General features: G+C 44.8%; 1 protein-coding gene across 6 annotated transcripts in view; it reads right to left on the bottom strand.

Moving 5' to 3' along the window:
* The window catches only part of CACNA1C (calcium voltage-gated channel subunit alpha1 C), a 628,086-nt gene that overhangs the window by 250,650 nt on the left and 355,646 nt on the right, over positions 1 to 21,790 (bottom strand). For all 6 annotated transcript variants that reach the window (XM_077468880.1, XM_077468877.1, XM_077468876.1 and 3 more), the window contains exons 7-8: positions 7,332 to 7,528; positions 2,842 to 2,945 (exon numbers count right to left, since the gene is read on the bottom strand). In XM_077468880.1, the coding sequence (XP_077325006.1) occupies positions 2,842 to 2,945; positions 7,332 to 7,528 (301 nt within the window). The remainder of the gene's footprint in view (positions 1 to 2,841; positions 2,946 to 7,331; positions 7,529 to 21,790) is intronic.

The raw sequence follows: 21,790 nt of genomic DNA on the forward strand, positions 1-21,790 counted from the left end.
GAATATGAAAACAATACAGAAAACTTTGCCTACTGCACCAGATGCAGTATAATAGAGAATCATCTTTAACTCAGAATGTGTTCAAACCACAGAGCAGATTTTGAGCCCAACATCCCCTTCCCTTGCTTTCACTCAGTGTTACGAAATGAAAGTGTCAGGTTATCATGCAATCTTCCCCGCTTCCTGTGTTGTCACTTGAGCGGGCGAGCGACACGCTGTGCGCAGCATTATCAGCAATAAACATTTTTATTCAAGGTATTATTTGCGAGATGAAAAGGCTGCAATTGTATCTGCCGGGAGATAAAGGAGTCGCGGCTCTTGGCAGCAGCTGTTTACGGTGATCATGAATAAAGCTCAAGATTTCAAGTGCTTGCGTCTCCGTCATCGAGCCTGTAATATGCAGTCTGCTAAATTGGCAAGAGCGTATGACAAGGGCTCCGGCCGGGACTAGAGAGAAATAGAGCGCAAACAAGGAAAATCTCCACTTTCACAGAGAAAGAGCAGGCGATGGCAATACAGCTGAACTCTAGCCTTCCCTTCAGTCTTTCAGTTTACAAGCTCCGTTTCTGTACTGAAGGTGCTTACCTTGATTGCACTCTCTACACTGAGTTTCTCACAATGTGAATTAGAAGCTGCAGTCAGATAGAGCCTGGACCTTCAGCATCTTCTAGCTCTTTTCTCCCCAGCCTGACTGTCCCTGGCCCACCCCCTTCATTCATTTTTATTATAGTTCTTTCACTAATGGGGCTCAACATTACATGTGGGCTTATCTAGAGTGATCTGCATGAAAACATTCTGCCTAGAAACACCTATTTGCTCAGACTGACAGTCGCCCATTAAATCATTTTGTTATTTCAGTTCCTGAAGAGGCCCTGGGTGGGGCGAAACACATAGAATGCAGTTTCACATTCGGTCCATAAAGTGCACGCTGCGGCGAAACTTCTGAGTTTAGAGTTTAGCATCTGATATATTAGGTGATTGCAATTTCAACTAGGTGTGTGGTTTTAATGAACAGTATTATGCTATCCCGGGATTCCTCTGTTCTTATTGCATAATGAGTAAGCAAATTCGGGATGGTGGTACAATAGTGAAGGCCAAGCACAAGGAATCAAAGCCAAGAAGTTTCAAGATGATCATTCCTTTTCGTCCATGATGATGTGGAGCACACAAAATCTGTAGCTGTACAGCTAAAGAGTCAAAACTGCTGAGTGGGGAGGCACTTCAGGGGGGCACAAACGCATGTGTGAAGTAGGTGTAAAGAGGAAGCGGTAGATCTGCAGGATCCACAGTTTGAACACAGGGCATGTTTTGAGATTCCTTTTAAAGGATTGGACTTTTTGTATTATACGTTTTTACCAGTGGCGGGGAAGATCCGCTAAGGACTTGTTTGAGCACAAAGCACTTTATGCACTAATTACTGATACACATTTTGACTTATATGTATTCACATTTATTTATTTATGTACACAAGTATAAAAATAGTTTTTGCCTAACTCTACCTGCATTGCAGAGAGAAACACAGAGACCCATTGATTATGTATCTGGGTCTAAAACAATGTATGTAATGAAAACAGAAAGCTTATATTAAAAAATGTCATTATCATATTGCAAAGGGGGGGGGGGGGGAGAACAAACAGACTAAACTTCAGCAATAAAGCTGAAGAGATTTTGGTGTTTGGGTTTCAATCTACATCAATTTGCTCAAAAACATTGCCTGGTGATCCGATTGCTTTCACTTTTGCTGGAAACTTTAACTCAGGGGCAGGCAACCCCCAACACTGGTGCTGCAAGCGGCACGCAAAGCCTCTTTTACTGGCACTCAACTCTCTCCCCATCAGCAGAGCAGCGCAGGGAAGTGTCAGTGAGACACTAAAAGATGGGAAACATTGTTTTGTTCTTTAATTTTGCTGTTGCTGCGATTGTCTGCTTTTGTGATGGGGAAGAGATTGGGGGAAAAAATTGGGTTGCAGTTCTGCTATCGGGGGGGGGGGGGGGGTCCCTGTTTCCAGGAGGAGGACTATCTTGGCCACTGCTAAAGCCAATCACAGTCCTGCTAGCCCCATCCACCATCTGGAGGAAGATGACTCGCTTGGTTGCCAACACGAATCTCAGAAAGAAGGGATTTCACTGTGATTGACAAAATCACAATCAGGTGACAGTTTGTGGAATTACTGTTGAGCTTCTGGGAACTTTGTGGAAATGATTCCTGAACCTTTGTATCACTTACTACTGAACCCATGTACTCTGTGTCCCCTTAAGCCACAGCCAGTATTCACCGCAATGAGAATTACACCCAACCACTTTTTCTCAGCTGCAGGGGGCCCGCCTTATGATCCTGCACATTTGCCCCACCGCTGTACCCTCTTCTCATCTATGATATTATGCAGAATATGCACAGTGGTGAAAGGAAGCAGAAAAGAGACACATCTACCTGTCCTGCAACACTCATCCTGCTGCTCCACCTCTTGCATCCAGCCCATGTGATGTGTATGTGATGTATATGATGTATGTGATGTATGTGATGTCACATACAAGCATCTGGAATGGATGCGCAATGATGAGCCAACTGGATTTGGCTGTATGCAGAGGCCAGCTTTCTGTCATCTTCCACAACAATGGAATTAAATATCTGTTAGTTAGAGAATAGTGAGACATGACTGAAAAGCACGGAGGCAAGCAAGTGAGAAAAAAATATAAATAAAGCTTATGTTAATGGAGGTAAAAACAATATTAGAAATATACATAATAAATCTTTTAAGTGGCAATTTAATGAAATTCCAATAAATGAAAAAGCAAAACAAAAAAAATGTATTCACAAAATAAGGAAATATTGTATCATACCCGCTCAGCACACCAAGAACCAGATTCAGAACGAAAAACGATCCAAAGATGACAAGGCTGACAAAGTACACGCAGGGCAGCTCATATCCCATGGCGTCCTGCATCTAAACAAAATCCCAGAGAGTGAATTTAATGAAAGGAAAAAAAGTTGTTAGTCTTATACTAAGTGCTTGTGTATATCATTAAGTGAGCATAACAATGCAGCCAGGTTAGCTTTTTGTGAGGATATTTTCTCAACAATGACAAGCGTCAGGCTGGGATCACATACAGTGCTGTGAAAACGTTTTTGCCCCTTCCAGATTTTTTAGCATATTTCTCACACTTAAATGATTCGAATAAATCCAATATGCAGTTCTTAAATTATTATTTCATTTATTAAGGGAAAAAACTGTTCAAACCTGCCTGGCCCTATGTGAAAAAGTAATTGCCCCCTCTCATGCTGAATCATGAATGAACCATGATTAACCACAATTTTTTAGAAAGCTGAGTTAAATTTCACTGGCCACACCCAGGCCTGATTACTGCCAGACCAGTTGAATCAAAAAATCACTTAAAGCGGAGGTCCGCCCACCCCTTCAAAAATTAAAAGTCAGCAGCTCATACTGTAGCTGCTGACTTTTAATAATCGGACACTTACCTGTCCTAGAGTCCAGTGATGTCGGCACAGCAGCTCATGTTTCCATCAGCTGTCGGGAGCATGCCGCCTCCATTGCGAGTAAGGGAACCCGGCAGTGAAGCCTTACAGCTTCTTGCCGGGAACCCTACTGCACATGTGCGAGGCTCCGCTCCTCTCTCCTACTGGCCTAGGAGCCAGAGAAGGAGGAGGAAGCCCAGGAGGTGACGTCAATACCCGCGGCTGAGGCTCCCGGAAGTGGGAACAGGATACCTGTTTAAGACAGGTATCCTTTCCCCTCCCCTCCGAAAGGTGCCAAATGTGGCACCGGAGGGGGTGAGGAGTACAATGAGTGGAAGTTCCACTTTTGGGTCAAACTCTGCTTTAAATAGAAGCTGTCTGACAAAGTGAAGCACACTAAAAGATCTCAAAAAGCAACACATCATGCCGTGAGTTAAAGAAATTCAAGAACTGATGAGAAACAAAGTCATTGACATGTATCAGTCTGGAAAGGATTACAAAGCCATTTCTAAGGCTTTGGGACGCCAGCAAACCACAGTGAGAGCCATTATCCACAAATGGAGAAAACTTGGAACAGTGGTGAACCTTCCCAGGAGTGGCCAGCCAACCAAAATGACTCCAAGAGCACAATGACGACTCACCCAGGAGGTCATAAAATAACCCAGAACATCAAAACAATTGCAGGTCTCACTTGCCTCAGGTAAGATCAGTGTCCATGATTCAACAATAAGAAAGAGACTGGGCAAAAATGGCATCCAAGGGAGAGTTCCAAGGCCAAAGCCACTGCTGACCAAAAAGAACACAAAGGCACATCTCACATTTACCAAAAAACATCTTGATTATCCCCATGACTTTTAGGCAAATATTCTGTGGACTGATGAGACAAAAATTTTACTTTTTGGAAGGTGTGTGTCCTGTTACATCTGGCATAAAACTAATACAGAATTTCATATGAATTCTGAGCTCTACCAGAAAATCCTAAAGGAGAATATCCGACCATCAGTTCGTGACTCAAGCTCAATTTCACTTGGGTTATGCAGCAGGACAATGATCTGAAACACAACAGCAAGTCCAAATGGTTAAACAAAGCAAAATTCAGGTTTTGGAGTGGCCTAGTCAATGCCCGGACCTAAATCCGATTGAGATGTTGTATCATGACCTTACACAGGCCATTCATGCTGGAAAACCCTCCACTGTGGCTGAATTAAAACAATTATGCAAAGAAAAGTGGGTCAAAATTGCTCCACAGCAATGTTAAAGACTCATTGCTAGTTATCGCAAATGCTTGATTGCAGTTGTTGCCGCCAAGGGTGGCACAACCAGTTATTAGGTTTAGGGGCAATTACTTTTTCCACATAAAGCCAGGTAGGTTTGGACAGATTTTTTGCTTTAATAAATGAAATCATCATTTAAAAAATGCATTTTATATTTACTCTGGTTATTTTTGTGTAATATTAAAATTTGTTTGATCTGAATCATTTAAGTGTGACAAATATGCAAAAAAAATTGAAATCAGAAAGGGGGCAAATACTTTTTCACACAACTGTATATGCGAATTGGATGTTTTTTTTTACTGCAATTTGCATAACATGTGAATGCTTTCAATAGAGCCAGTTCACACGTGTCCAGGGCGCCCGCAGTGCAGTTTTGAAAAGGGTCCTGTGCAGGTGCCAAATCAGGCAAAATTTTGCACCTGAACTGGTAAACAGAAAACGCACCGGACTCTGGACTGCAAACTGCAGCCGGACACGTCTGAACCCAGCCTCAATCCTGCAGCTCTCCTGACTCTCCCTATGTTGTAAAGTGTCCACTAAACCTCAGATAAAAGGAGGTAGACACAGTACAAGGTGCAAGTTAGTTGTGCTGCAGTGCAAGAAATTTGCATGATAAAAGGAGAGAGCAGAGTGACAAAGAGATGAGCTTATCAACCTGCTGTTTCTCCCTTCCAGTCCATTATTCACAGGCTTTGGATAGGAAAAGACCTGTAAGTGTTATAGGGCTGTGCTGCATGGAGAAGTGTACACTACAGGACTAAATAGACAGAAACAAAACTACTTTGGCAGATGAAACAGCTCTCTTACAGTGGTGTGAAAAAGTGTTTGCCCCCTTCCTCATTTCCTGTTCCTTTGCATGTTTGTCACACTTAAGTGTTTCGGAACATCAAACCAATTTAAACAATAGTCAAGGACAACACAAGTAAACACAAAATGCAATTTGTAAATGAAGGTGTTTATTATTAAAGGTGAAAAAAAATCCAAACCATCATGGCCCTGTGTGAAAAAGTGATTGCCCCCTAAACCTAATAACTGGTTGGGCCACCCTTAGCAGCAACAACTGCAACCAAGCGTTTGCGATAACGTGCAATGTGGCTTTTACAGCGTCCTGGAGGAATTTTGGCCCACTCATCTTTGCAGAATTGTCCTAATTCAGTTACATTAGAGGGTTTTCGAGCATGAACGGCCTTTTTAAGGTCATACCACAACATCTCAATAGGATTCAGGTCAGGACTTTGGCTAGGCCACTCCAAAGTCTTCATTTTGTTTTTCTTCAGCCATTCGGTGGTGGACTTGCTGGTGTGTTTAGGATCATTGTCCTGCTGCAGAACCCAAGTTCGTTTCAGCTTGAGTACACGAACAGATGGTCGGACATTCTCCTTCAGGATCTCTTGGTAGACAGCAGAATTCATAGTTCCTTTTATCACGGCAAGTCTTCCAGGTCCTGAAGCAGCAAAACAGCCCCAGACCATCACACTACCACCACCATATTTTACTGTTGGTATAATGTTCTTTTTCTGAAATGCAGTGTTCCTTCTACGCCAGATATACTTGGACACACACCTTCCAAAGAGTTCCACTTTTGTCTCATCGGTCCACAGAATGTTGTCCCAAAAGTCTTGGGGATCATCAAGATGTGTTGTGGAGAAATTGAGACGAGCTTTGATGTTCTTTTTGCTCAGCAGTGGTTTTCTCCTTGGAACTCTGCCATGCAGGCCATTTTTGCCCAGTCTTTTCCTGATGGTGGAGGCATGAACACTGACCTTAACTGAGGCAAGTGAGGCCTGCAGTTCCTTGGACGTTGTTGTGGGGTCTTTTGTGACCTCTTGGATGAGTCGTCGCTGCGCTCTTGGGGTAATTTTGGGCGGCCGGCCACTCCTGGGAAGGTTCACCACTGTTCCATGTCTTCGCCATTTGTGGATAATGGCTCTCACTGTGGTTCGCTGGATTCCCAAAGCTTTGGAAATGGCTTTATAACCCTTTCCAGACTGATAGATCTCAATTACTTTCTTTCTCAATTGTTCCTGAATTTCTTTGGGTCTCGGCATGATGTGTAGCTTTTAAGGATCTTCTGGTGGACCTTACTGTGTCAAGCAGCTCCTATTTAAGTGATGGCTTGATTGTGAACAGGTGTGGCAATAATCAGGCCTGGGTGTGGCTAGAGAAATTGAACTCAGGTGTGGACAACCACAGTTATAGTATGTTTTAACAAGGGGGGCAATCACTTTTTCACACAGGGCCATGATGGTTTGGATTTTTTTTCACCTTTAATAATAAACACCTTCATTTACAAATTGCATTTTGTGTTTACTTGTGTTGTCCTTGACTATTGTTTAAATTGGTTTGATGTTCCGAAACACTTAAGTGTGACAAACATGCAAAGGAACAGGAAATGAGGAAGGGGGCAAACACTTTTTCACACCACTGTATATGTATTTCCTCTGTATATTTAGCTGTTTACCTGTTTTGAAAACTCTGGGAATCTTCACCAGATAAAAATGTTATTTTGCAAATCGATTCTGCAAGCAGAGTTGCTTTTCTTAGTGCCATTTTGGCTCTATCCAGCAAAGTCATTCACTCACCCAGTAGAGTACGTCTGTCCAGCCCTCCATGGTAATGCATTGGAAGACGGTGAGCATGGCAAATGCAAAGTTGTCAAAATTGGTGATTCCATGCTTGGGCCCGTCCCAGCCAGAATCACAGAGGGTCTCATTGGGACAGTGGCGTCCATTATTGCTAGGGAGGGCACAGGGCGAGGGCTCCTCTTCTGAAGGGACGTCTAAAGGGAGAGAAGCCAACAATAAGTGTGACTGTCACATTCTCAGCAAAGAGTGTGATAAGGTGACTGTAACTGTGCTGTTTTCCAGTCCCATCAAGTTATTTTAAAAAAAAAGCTATATTTACGATTTTGAGGACCCACAGTGAACCAAATAGGTCCAAATGTCTCTTTAGGGCATTAGAGCTCAAGACCTCAGTGCACACAATGGTATCTTCACTTAAAAATGATTAAATACTTAAACCCAACAAAGTCCCAGCAATCCTGATTTATTTATTTATTTATTATTGATGGGAGCTTTGGATGCAACATGGGTTGAAACGGCTGGGGTCAATCACCAAGGGAATACAGAACTGCCTCACCATCTCTGTAAAGCAGATTTAGTGCAGACATTGTTTGGAAAGATTTAGACACCTCTAATGATCGGCTGCATTAGCCATGTTTAAGCCCACGTACACACAGTCGGAGATTTTGGCAACCAAATCCGTCGGATTTTGCCCGTCCGATTTAGTCCGACGGATTGTGTCCGAAACTGTTGCATACACACGGTTGGGCCAAGTTGGCGAAAAATCCGATCTTTCAGAACGTGATGACGTAATTTCGTTACGATGGGACTACATTCAGGCTAGTAGCCAATAGCTTTGATGTAGGAATTTGATCTGAGCATGCGTGACACTTGGTCCGATCAAAATGCTCTACACATGATCGGATTAGGTCCGTCCGGCCCAGTTGGTCGGGAAATATTTCCAACATGTTGGAAAATTGGGTCGGACGGAGATTCGGACGGAGATTCGGACGGAGATTCGGACGGAATCAGTCCGATGCATACCACACACAGTCGGATTATCTGACGACACGGTCCGATAAGACTCATTCCGACAGATTCTCCGACCGTGTGTACAAGGGCTAAGAAGGCTCTTGAGCTCCCTTACCTTGGGGTTGATTTACCAAAATGCTTAAGAGTGCTGGTCTTCTCCTAGTAGCCACAAGACGAACATTTAGGGGTTGATTTACTAAAATGGGAGATTACAAAATCTTGTGGCTCTTGTGGCTGCTAGGAGAAGACCAGCCAAAATATTTTTGTTTAGTTTTTTAGAAAAAAATACATATAATACAGTCCACACAATTAGATTAAGAACTCTATAAAGTCACAGAAAGTTTACACTACTAATCTAGGACTTGTGTTTATTATGTTTGTAAATACACCAGGTCAGCCTGCTTAGTATAAAATGTCTTTTAACAATGGAGGATAAAAAACATTATAGCTTAACAGTGCTAGGGTTCTAGGTATAAATGCCAGCAGGGATAGCCTACATATATTCTGCATTTACAAAGGCTTTCTCTAGGTGCTCCAGTGATTCCCCCCCCCCCCCCCCCGCAACACATGCTGGTAGGTTAGTTGGCTTCAAACCATACAGGCCTAGAAGGTATAGATCACATGCTTTTAAATGTCTGTGGTAGGGACATTATCTAGGCTTATGTGTTCTATGAATATGGTAAGGCAGTGTGGAATTTGTCAGCGTTCTTTAAATTAAAGGTTCAGTCCACTTAAAAGTGAAATATTACTCATAGTTAGAGTGCTGTGTCAGCACCTTGTTTCTTATTCACCTTGGATACTCCAACAGCAGGAGCTCCCTGTGATATATGACATTTTTGTTTATAGGGTTAGATGCACTCTAATGTTTAAGCTTAGCTCTGCATGCACTAGAGCACATGTGTCACACACAAGGCATGTGGGCTGCATTTGGCCCCCCCAGGCCATTTGATGTGGCCTTTGCACCCAGGGATTTTTTTCAGCTGGAATGTGGTGGAACTTCGTTCCGTCACCTCTGGCTCTCACTCATCACTCACCACTGTCACTTGAAACACAGAAGCCTTCTGAGTTTACAAGGACAGCTTTCCTTTTGGCGGCTCTCACCGATCCCTGTCTGTCCTGTACTTATGGCAGGGACAAGGAAGATGCAAATGCAGGTGCAGTGTGTAATGGGCATTACGTGGTAAGCTGCACTGTGATTTCTATCTATGCCCAGGTGCACACATTCCAACCAATGATCTCCCTGCAAGAGAGAGAGAGAGAGAGGTGGAGTATGCCTACAATGCCAGGAGGTACTAGAGCCAAGCTGGGTAGGTGAGATGTGAGGAAGTTTTGGGGGGGGGGTGAAGGCTGTGGTGGGAGATGGTACAGAGGTCAGGTCTCTGAGGAAAAAAAGCCCTGGATGAATTTTATATAGGGCAACCATAATATTGATGCAGCCTGCGATGAAATTGAGTTTGACACTGCTGCACTAGAGAATAGTAGTCACTACAGAAGTACATTAACCAATGGCTGAATTGAGAATCCATCACCAACACGCAAGCAGAATAAAAGTCTTGTGTTTGTCATGGAATGAGCACTACTTGAAAGAAAAAAAAATTAAAGAATGAAGAAAAAAATTGTAAAAAAATGAATTCGCTCTCATCGATCCTCAGGCTAGGAAACGAATATTATGTATTGCGATCCGGCGGCAGCTTTTTTAATAAACTTAGCAAGGGAAGGAACTGGCTGGTTTACTCCCAAGACAGCTAGAAATGGGATGTTTATTTTCTTAGAATTCCCCGGTGACTATATTAATATGTGATCACCTGGAGGCAATCGTTCTGGAGTCCAGTCCCAGCCACAGCTTTGGGAAGTATGTTTAGCAAGTTGGTTATTTATTGTCATAAAACAGCAATGTCCCACAGGATGAGGATGACACTATTTGGCTGCACTGGGTGAAAAAATATCTCCAGATTTGGTCTTGTAAGGCAGAAATAATACATAGCAGATTCACATGTGCTGAACACCCTGGCATCCCAATAATGATAATGGGAGACTTTAATAATGTCTGTGATGCGAGTATGGATCGCTATCCAGCAGGTCCAAAGTCAGAGAACCCCTTTACTAGACACTTGCAGGAGATAGGTCTGTGTGACATGTGGCACCTTCTCAATCCTGGAGTATATGCTTATACTTGCTGCTCCTCTACTTATGGTACTTTATCCAGGATTGACTTGGCTCTGGGCACGAAACTAGCGCTTCCAATGGTTTCAGATATATGGTGTCTGGCGATGGTGATCTCGGACCATTCTCCAGTTCTGATGACCATAAGTAAAAGTAAACTATATAACAAAAGTTATTGGCATATGGGTGCCTCATGGCTACGAGTGGTCCATGGGGGGTCCATGTGACAATCACTAACTGATTTTTTTCTTGATAATGCAAAATTGATGACTACATAATTGGTATGGGATACAATGAAGGCCTTTCTAACAGGGTTAATGATACAATCTATAAGCAGATTTAAAAATACAAGTAAGGAATGGGAAACTTTATTGGCAGTAGAAGTACGACAAAAAGAATTTCAATATGTTGAGAACCCTACATCTGTGAATCAAGCTGTGTGGAAGGATGTACAACTTCTATATAAAAGAACAGCTATGGAAAAAGCTGAAAGGGAACAATCTTTAGTAAGGAGTAAGGCAGTATCCTCGGTTGCCTTTAAGTCCACCAGGTAAAACCATATAAATGTGTGTACCAAACACCAGGTTGCAGCCTTGCAGACCTGAGCCACTGATGCCTGATGGATAGCCCAAGAGGCCTCCCACAGTCCTAGTAGATTGCACTTTTGCCTGAAAAAGCAGAGCTTTACCCTTCAGACCATAGGCCTGTTTGACTTAGCAGCCATCTGGCCCTTCCCAGCACCCTCTGGAAGGACAAACAATGAATCAGACTGCCTGATTGCTGTGGACATTTTCAAATATGTCTTAACAGCCCAAATCACGTCTAATGTGTGCAGGGCTTTATCTTCCAGCAACTGACTGGAAAAGAAGAAGGTGTGACAATTTCTTGATTCAAATGAAATCACAACCAGAACGATGGATGAGGATGCAGTACCACATTGTCCCAGTGGAGAACTACAAACTGGCTCCTTGCAGGAAAGAGCTGCCAATTCCAACACTCTTTTTCTTGAAGTAATTGCCACCAGAAAAAAACACGTTCTGAGTTAACTGGACTAACAGAATTTTACAAATTGGTTCAAAACAGCCAGCACCAAATTCAAGTACCATGGTCACAGGGGAAACTTAACAGGCAGAACTATATATGAGTTACTTTCTGAACAAAGGTGCGTATTAATGAGAGGGAACCAATTGGTCTCTGGAAAAAACACCAGAGCCAATATCTGGCCTTTAAAAGGTACTTAATGCCAACCTCATCTCTACTCTCCAACTGGAGAAAAGCCAAAATGAGACCAATCAGGTATTTACAGGGATGAAACTTCTCACATCTGCACACATAAGATCTCCAAGTCCTATATTAAATCTTCCTGGATGTAGCCTTTCTGTGTAGCATCTGTGTTTCAATAGTCAAGCTGTTAAACCCAGCAACTGTAAAGCAGGATGCAATACTGGACCCTGAGGCAGAATGTCTGGCCGGGCCAGAAGCGCCCAAGGGCCACTTGCCTCCAAGTTCACAATGTCAGTATACCATGCCCTCCTTGGCCAGGCTGGTGCAATTAAAATCACTGTTGTTCTTTCTTCCCGGATCCTGCGTAGCAACAAGCAATTGTTGGTGACTTAGAAAACCCACCTGCCAAATGTATACTGTACAGTTGACAGGGTCAGAACGTGATGTTCTGCCCAGGCCAAAATATAATCTGCTTCCATCTCGGCAGCCCACCTCCTCCTGGATGATATTCTGTCGCCATGGCATTGTCTGACTGGACTCTGACTGGAGGCCCGCGCAGCCGACTTGTCCAGCAGACCAGCACAAGACGAACTGGCCGAAGCTCCAGAATATTAAACCCCCTTCACCAAAAGGGACCCCAGAAAGGCTCCCCATCTAAAGGGGAACACTCCCATTTCTTGCGCCATAGAGAAAGACATCAAATCTTCCCCTCTAGGCCAGCCAGAGCCACACCTAAGTCATCCTTAGTGAAATAAGCAGAGGTTGATGCACCTATAGTGGCCACAACACCAGACAGACGTAGTGGCTCAGACACACCTGTCACATCTAGTATTTCAGGAGACATAAACTCAGCGGGTCTACAAGCAGAATCTTCAGAACCTGTGGCCCTTCCCTTCTCTCTGAGGTCTCTGCCTCCTCACTAGCTGAGACAGCAGAGGGAGCCATGGGCTCTTGCTACTGTTACTCTCAGTGAGCCAATGAAGAGAGATAGGGGCGGGGCCGAGCCTAAATAGATAGACAGACTTAGGAGTGAGCCTGCGCAGCTGCCCCATAGCAAGCTACTCAGAGCAGGTTTGTTATTTATTTTTTATCTTTTTTAATCACACAAGACTCATATCACTTTAAGATAACAAAGCAATGCACTAGGGATTCTTAAAGCAATGCTGTTATGCAAAAAAAATATATATATATATATATATATATATAAATATATATATATATATATATATATATAGATAGATAGATAGATACATACATACATATAGATATATATCCATATATATCTCTATTTATCTATCTATCTATCTATCTATCTATCTATCTATCTATCTATCTATCTATCTATCTATCTATCTATCTATCTATCTCTCTTTCTCTCTCTCTCTACCTCTGGCTATAACCCCTCACCCTGCTTCCTGCAGCTCAGTTCATCAAAAAGCAGTACAAACATAAATAGGAGGGGTGGGTGCTATATCCGTGAATGAACTTCAGAGAAAAGGATTTTCAAATTGTACAAAAATCCAATTTTGTCTTTCGTTCATTGACAAACACAGCTCCTTTAATTCTTGACCTTAGGGACGTCCCCAAGCAGTGTAAAAAAAACGAGGGGTGGAAACAGCAAAACATAACTTCACCCACAACAAAGGGAACACCTCAACAGAGGAGTCACTATCTTAAACGGCCGCTATCAAAGCCAGTGGCCAACTTGTGCATCAAAAGATGCGTTTACAACAAACTAGTAACTTAAAGAAAGTGTAACTGCAACCATACACAGCTGCCTGCAAAACCTTGCGGCCAAAGCAAGCTTCCGAAGATGATCTTACGCCAACTTTGTAGAATTTAGTGAAAGTGTGAACGGACAATGGAGTCACCGCCTTACACACCTGGGAGACAGACGCTTGATGTCGGAAAGCCCAGGAGGTCCCAATTGCTCTGGTGGAATGAGCCGTGACAGGAAAAGGGGGCACCCGCCCCTTTAAGGCATAGGCCTGAACCACGATCTGTCTGATCCACCGAGAAATGGTGGACGACGAGACCGCCAGACCTTTTTTCGGACGAGCCACTGAGACAAAGAGTCTGACTTCCGGGAAGGAAGCCGTAGCAGACAGATACACCCATAAAGCGCAGACCATGTCCAGGGAATGTAGGGCAACCTCTTTTGGGTATGTTGGCTTAGGACATGAGGAAGGTAACACAATGTCCTCATTTAGATGGAATGCCGAAACCACCTTTGAAAGGAAAGAGGGCTGTGGACGTAGCACCGCCTCATCCTTGTGGATGACCAGGTAGATAGACTTACATGACAAGGCCGCCAACTCAGAAACCCTCCTAGCAGATGTAATAGCCACTAGAAGAACTACTTTCTGAGAGAGTGTTAACAAGGGAATCTCCCTAATGTTCTCAAACGGTGGTTTCTGCAAAGCTGATCAGCATCAGATTCAGATCCCATGGAGGTAGCGGTGGTCGAACCGGAGGGGCTATGGGTTGAACCCCTTGCACAAAGGTACTCACCAATGAGTGAGTCGCCAAGGGGCGTTGGAAAAAGACAGCCAAGGCTGATATCTGTCCCTTGATGGTACTTAAGGCAAGTTTCTGATCCACTCCTTGCTGCAAAAACAGCTGGATCCTGGAAACTGAATAAGTGCGTGGATGCCACCCCATCTCTTCACACATGGAGATGTAAGCCTTCCATGTACGATGGTAAATCTTCCAAGAAGAAGACTTCTGTGCCCTCAGCATAGTGGAAATTACCAAGTCTGACAGACCTTGGTCCTTTAGCACCTGGTTTTCAACAGCCATGCTGTTAAAACCAGCGACGGTAAAGCAGGATGAAGTATTAGACCGTGCGCTAGAAGGTCCTCTCGCAGCGGTAGCCACCAAGGAACATACGCCACCAGTCGTACTAGGTCGGCATACCAAGGACGCAGAGGCCAATCTGGGGAAACCAGAATTACTAGAATCCCTTCGGCCTCCACTCTGTGCAGCAGACATGGTAGAAGCTTGAGTGGGAGGAAGGCAGAAATCAGCCGATAATGCCCCCATGGAGCCACCAACGCGTCTGACGCGTCCGACCAGGGGTCTCTTGTCCTGGACACAAACCTCTGCACCTTCCAATTGAGCCGAGAGGCCAAGAGGTCCACACCTTAGGCAAAGGATCCTGAATACCTCCAGATGCAACGACCATTCCCCTAAGTCCAGCATCTAATGACTTAGGTAGTCCGCCTGCCAGTTTTCTATGCCCGGGATATATATGGCCGTTAGGGCCCGCACATGTTGCTTTGCCCACTGGAGGATGTCAGCGGCCTTCCGTGCTGCAGCTGGGCTCCTTTTTCCTCCTTGATGGCTGACATGACTGACTGGGTCCTGATCGGATGCCCTTGTAGCCTCATTGACTAAGTGGAGAGGCAAAGTCTGATTGCTTGAAGCTCGAGCACATTGATTGGTGGTTGGTATTCTCCCCGCGACCAAAGGCCCTGGGCCTGCTGTACTCCCAGCACTCCCCCCCAAACTGGTCAACCTGTCGTCCATTGTGAACACTGTTAAATGGAGAGGAAGGAATGATCTCCAGGACCAAAGTGCCGGAGACCTCAGCCACCAGAGAAGGGAATCCTTGACTAACTGGCTCAACCAAATTTGACAATCCAGGGATAATGGAGATTTGTTCCATTTTGACAAAATCTCCTTCTACAAGACTCGAGTGTGAAATTGAGCATATGGTACCGCCTGAAAAGTGGCTACCATGAGGCCCAGAATGTGCATGCAGAAGCGCAGCGACAACCAACTGTGGTTCATCAACAACTGAGTCTGCAGCTTTTCTTAAGGGAGAAAAACTTTTGCTTCTGAGGAGTCCAACAGCAAGCCTAGGTACTCCAGGCGTGGAGTCGGCACTAACACCGACTTGTTTAGGTTCAGCACCCAACCAAACTCCCGGAGAGTCTGCATGGTGATCGTAATTCTGAGGTGGAAGCTGCTCTCAGAAGGAGGTCGCCTATGTAAACCATGATTGCGATCCCACGTTGCCTTAACAGCGCCAGAATTGGAGCTAACACTTTGATAAAGACTCGGGATGCTGAAGCCAGGCCAAAAGTGGCCACAAACTGATAGTGCTCTTCCCTGACTGCAAATCGCAGAAACCTCTGATGCCTGAGGCATATGGGTACATGTAAATACGCGTCCTGGATATCCAGGGATGCCAGGAAGTCCCCCTGATGGAGTGCAGCGACCACGGAGCGAACTGATTCCATCCTGAACCTTTGCACTTTCACAAAGCTGGTGAGGGCCTTCAAGTCCACGATTGGACTCCTTCCTTTTTGGGGACTACAAACCGATTGGAGTAGAATCCCTGAAACCTTTCCAGTGTCGATCACAGACATACTTAAGGACATGCACCTACTGGTCTGCTAGCTCTACGCAGACTGGGGGAGACTGTTGCTTCTTCAATTCACGGTGCAACAGCTTTGCCCATTCAGTAAGCATCTGTGACATCAAGGTCGTAACACTGACCCCACTACCGTAAACATGAACTAGGCCACTGCTTTGGCCCTCATGACGACAGGATCCTTGAAGGCAGGAGTCCCTTCTAACGGAAAACTTTATTTAACCTGGATACCAGGGGGGGGGGGTCAACGACTGGAGGAGAAATCCATTTTTTCAGGAGACTCTCCTCAAAGGGGTAACACATCGCCATTTTTCTTGGGACTGAAAAGGCTCGCTGCAGACTACCCCATTCCTTGTAGATGAACTTATTAAAATAAGTCAAATACGGAAACACCTTAGGGACCGCCACCTCAGCAGAGGTTCCTGCTGCATCCTGTATTTTCAAGGTATCCTGCACCGCAGTGATAAGTGCTCCTACTAGCACTTTTTCCTGCGCTAACCCGGACACAGAGTAATTTTCACTGTGTGAATTGTCCTGGTCCGCATCCTCTGACACGTCAGAACAGGGGTCGCCAGTCACCGCGGGACCCGAGTCTGAATCAGAGCTCTTCCCAGAAGAGGGGGGCAGGGGATGTTTTTTAACCCCTTTCCGCTTCCACCCTGCAACAAAGGTCTCCAGGACCGCCAACAAAGCGTCCATAGGCGCCATGCTGACCCTCACTCACCTGCCACAACTTAGGGACTTAGGGCAAGGTACACAAATCCCACCCTCCTAGCTGCTCACAGACTGAGGGGCCCCTCCACAGGACTCACCACCCTGACCAAGTGCTGCGCTGTGCTGCTGCTGACTGCTCTGTTTGTTTCAGTCACAAAGTGCTCAGAGTGAAAACCACACTGTTCTGAGGTACACAGACCCAGCACTAGAGGTAAAAACGCGCTGAGGCTACAAGAAAATGGCCACCGGCAAAATGGTGTTGGCCTCTCCTGAGGTAAATTTACTCGAGCACCTCACAGTGCAGTAAAAAGGGGCAGAAAAACAAAAACGGACCCTAACAGCCAGCGCAGCCCTGCCAAAGCTCTGAGCCCCCCCCGAAGGACCCCCCACCTTGGTACATACACCTCACCCCATGCCCAGTCACACAGCGGCCCCAGCAGGGGGAGGAGGGAATGAGGGAGTGGGAGAGAGGAAAGGGAGAGTGAGACCTCCCTAGTCGACCTCCCAGGGAATGCCCAGCTGCTCTAAACTGCCAAGGCAGGGAGAGCCCTTCCTGTCGGGATTGCTGGATGCATTCCACCACAGACCCATCACCCGAGCAGTACGGGGTGGCTGCTGGCCATGGCACACTGTGACACGGACAGCAGTAGCCCAGTCATATGTGTGCCCCGGAGCATATAGCTCACTGGCCGCCCCTGGAGCAGAAGGGGCATGTCGTGGCTGACCCAGCGCATAGCTAGGATCTGCTCACCTAGATGGCCAGGCTGGGGAGACTACAAGGATCTATATTATCCAGTCTGTCACCCAGCTGGCTGTTGATAGTAGATAACAGGATAAAAAATTGTAGAAAAAATAAAAAAATCCCAGGATCAATGGTCCCCTCAGGGAGCCAGGTCCTTCTACACTAGGCAGAAAAAAACTGAGTGGCAGGAAGCAGGGTGAGGGGTTATAGCCAGAGGGACTTCCCCCTGGGCGGTGCTGTGCAGTCTTGCTGTTTTTACATGTTACATGTTCTGCCTATTCCTCTCCTGAAGTGGCGTGATAACCCTAAGGTCAAGAATTAGAGGAGCTGTGTCCGTCAATGAACGAAAGAAAAGAAAAAGGCCTTTTCTGTTTCAGTCTTGCACATTTTCTTATGTGATGCTGAAGTAACAAAGTGAATTAATGTGGTTAAGGTTTATTATCTTAATGCCTTCTCTGCAGTGTAGCTCCTCCCCCCAATACTTAACCAAGCCCGATCTCGCACTCATCATTGGTTTGGAGACACCTCCCACTGCTTTCAGTCACGGCCAACAAGGAGGGAGCAAGGACTGTGTATCAATGCATACACAGAACTGGCTTGGGAGGGAGCCCGTACGAGTGCCCCTATAGAAAGTGGCTTGCTATGGTGGGCACTTGGCAGGGGGAGGAGCCAGGAGTGCCAGTGGGGGACCAGAGAAGAGCAGGGTTGGGGCTGCACTGTACAAAACTATTGCACAGAGTAGGTAAATATATCATGTTGTTATTTATAAAACAAAAAAAAAATCACTTTAAAAAAAAAAAAAATTAACCATAAAAAAATTGAAATTGAAAGAAAAGCAGCAAAACAATAATTACTAAGAAGAGGGTGGAGTTAAATATGGTTGATTGTGGTTAAAGCACGGTTAAAAATGTTATTTGTAAGTTTTCTTCTTCATTCATAGTTTTATTAGGGTTTTTGCATAAACAGCTTACAAAACAGTGATAATTAGAGTAATGTCATACACACAGGCAGAGGGTTGGCTTTCCAGGAAATGTCTAGAACCATTTTTCGGCTGAAGGCTTTGTCAAGTGTGGGTTTTTGGGCTAGCTGCTTATTACAGTGTAGGTGTAGTGGCAAATGTGGATATGTGGTACAAATCTTAAGCTGGCTGTATACTGTTCGAAATTATCCAGTTCCTGATGAAAGGTGCTGATCCCGGCCTGTCTGACTTCCCCTCTGCTTGATCCTTCGGTACTTCTGCTGCCTGCCTGTTTACCGACCCGCCTTGTCTGACTATCCACCTGCTTGATCCTTGGTACCTTCGCTGACTGCCTGACCTCCGACCCAGCTTGTCTGACTGCTCTGCTGCCAGCCTCCTGTTCCGGTGCCCGTCTGCTGCTCTACCTCCAGTTGTGGTTCCAGCTCCTACCTGAAGTCCTGCTTCTGCCTGAGTTCCTGCATTGGTGTCCCAGGTCCAGCTACCCCACCTGCTGCTCTGCTTCAGCTTCCTGCACCTGCCTGCTGATCCTGTTCCTTCCTGGTCCCAGCCATCCCCTGATCAAGCTGGGGGTCCTGCTACGAGTTCTTCCTGGGCTCCAGGCCCCACTGCTGCTGTTGATCCTGCCAGGTACTCGTGCCACTCCAGACTCTTGTGCTACCTGTATACTCTACCAGGGCCCTCGAGTCGGAGCCGCAAGAGAGGTCTCTTCCTGCAGGTCGGGCTCTACCACCAGGTAAGTGACACAGCCTCTCTGTTTTTTCTCTAACCATCAGGCTCTCCGCCAGCAGAATAGCTAAGGATTTCCCTGTCCACATTGAATGTGTGGTTGGGGGAATTGGATCTTTTTTTTTTTCATTGAACCCATTGGTTCCATCCCATTATCATGCATAGTCTGCTTTAGATTGTTTTCATTCAGTTTGTAAGATGAACACAAATATCTAATATTGTATGGCCAGCTTTAGGAAAGACTTGTGAAGATTTGTCATGGAGTTAGATTTAAGGTTAAGATCTTAGTAGAAAGAAGGTTAAAGGGCAATGAGGGAGGAGGTGGGGTAATATTGATAATCTCCATCTAGTCCTGCTGGCACCTCCACTAGGGGAAATTGAGCAGGAAGGACCTCATTGAGTGTAGCTGGAAGGCAGGTGTAGGTGGACGGTATCTCAGGTAGTGTTCGAACTAAGTTGTTTGAACTGCACAGGTGAAGTTTATTTCTCTACAACCCTTTCATTGGTTGGGCCCTCACCCCCCCCCCCCTTTCCCTTTTCCTTATTTTTCTTATTCCCTTCCCCAGGCCCTTCCCCATCCCCTCCCCTTTGTCGCATTCTTTAACCCTCCCCTTTTTTGCCCTCACCTGTCTTCCTCTCACTTCCCCCAACCCCCCCTATCCTTGTTTTCCCTCCCCCTTTCAGACACATTCACTGTTAGGTGTTTAGGTCACCTAGTTACACCTATTGTGTAAACTTCCATCAATCCAGTATCTATATTATTAGTTAATATAAATAAATTTTCTTAATTAGAGCCTGTCTAACCAATCCCCCGTGTCCGCCGCTGGGGGGAAGTTACGGGTCCTCTTGTCTGCATCCCATCTTCAAAGTGGGGGTGAGCTGATCTTCTTCTATTAAATATAAAAAAAATATTGTTTATTGCAATTTTATATTTTGATGTTATTGTGCTCTTTCTGTGTATGATCCATTTAAATGCTGTATTTTTTTGTATAGATCATCCTCCTGATGAAGCGGTCTTTCCGCGAAACTAGTAGAGGAAACCCTGTGCACCCCTAATTTTGAGCCTTTCCTGGGGGGAATCCATCAGGAACTCATCAACTGTGGAGTACATACCATTGTATTTTACTTTATTACTGTTTGTAACTGTTTTCCCTTTATTTTGTGTCTTTATTAAATTATATAAATTTTTATCAGTCTTTTGTTGATTATCAAGTACCGGTATAGTCCAACCTATGGCACTGTTGGTTGGAATTGCCTGAGGGCTAGCGTGAGCGGCTGCCCTGGCACTTCTATACCAACCAATTCTTTCACATCTCTTGTATCATGTCTACAGTCTCTGAATATCTCTTGTGTTATGTCCACAGCTTCTGACCATCTCTTGCATCATGTCTGCTATCTCTGACCATCTCTTGCATTGTGGCTGCAGTCTCTGACTATCTTCTGCATCATATTCACAGTCTCTGACCAACTGCTGCATCATTTCCACAGTCTCTGATCATCTCCTGTATCATGTCTGCAGTTTCTGACCATCCCTTCCATCATATCTGCAATCTCTTTTGCATCATGCCTGCAGTGTTTGACTATATTCTGTTGTGTGTCTGCTGTCTTTGATACTGAATGATCACTTAATTTTATGGCCCTTTTAACCACCACTACTCTACTTTAATGTTGGACTATGGATATATACAAATGTTTTCAGAATTTTAGTATAGTCATTCTAGCATTAAGGATTTTTTTTTCATATTTGCTGTGGTCTGTGCTATTCATGTGGAGAAGAAAGATGACTGGGTCATTCACTGGGTCAGGCTCAGTTACTCGGTTCAAAAGTATGAGAAAAGAGGGAGAATTGCCCTTCAGAAAGCTTTTATTTTAGGACAGGACCACAAAAGTAAGGTTTCTTCAAGTGATGTCATATGCACATCAAAGGTCACACATTTGATCTACATATGAATTAAATGGTAAATACAATGAAACAATGCATTCATTCAATTTTTACCCAACTACACTTGGTACTCGTTCACACACATGTTGATTATGAAGAACGAAGCAATGCTCACTAAATGCTCCTAGAGCATTTTTGATGTGTTTATGACGTATTTGCATTGTGTTTATGAAGCACTGAAATCGCTTCACCAACGCTTGTTAAATGCCCAAGGAAGTGTTACTTTTCTAGTGGGAAGCGCTTAAAGGGGAAGTGACGTAGAGGTAATGATCTAATATGAGGTGTGGTTAGGTTGTGGTGTTATTGATAGCAAGATTCATATACTTTGATCACTTTGACACTTGGCTTGGTCCAGCTCAGGTTTGCTGAAACAAAAAGCTTTGCCACTGACAATAATACTCAATGCCTCTTCTCCTACCTGGCACTGTCAGTATTGCTGATGGCTTCATGATTTTGCCATGAGACAGAAGTAAATGATGTTACCACAGTGCTGCTCTGTACCAACAGAAAGTGACTGAAGCTGCTGTGCCCTAATTCTTTATTATTTCCCAGTGCATTCTGGGATACAGGAGCCTCCATT

The sequence above is a fragment of the Lithobates pipiens genome, unplaced genomic scaffold (assembly GCF_037356315.1).
Source record: "Lithobates pipiens isolate NorthernLeopardFrog02 unplaced genomic scaffold, aLitPip1_a1.2 Scaffold_8, whole genome shotgun sequence".
Classification (NCBI taxonomy): domain Eukaryota; kingdom Metazoa; phylum Chordata; class Amphibia; order Anura; family Ranidae; genus Lithobates; species Lithobates pipiens.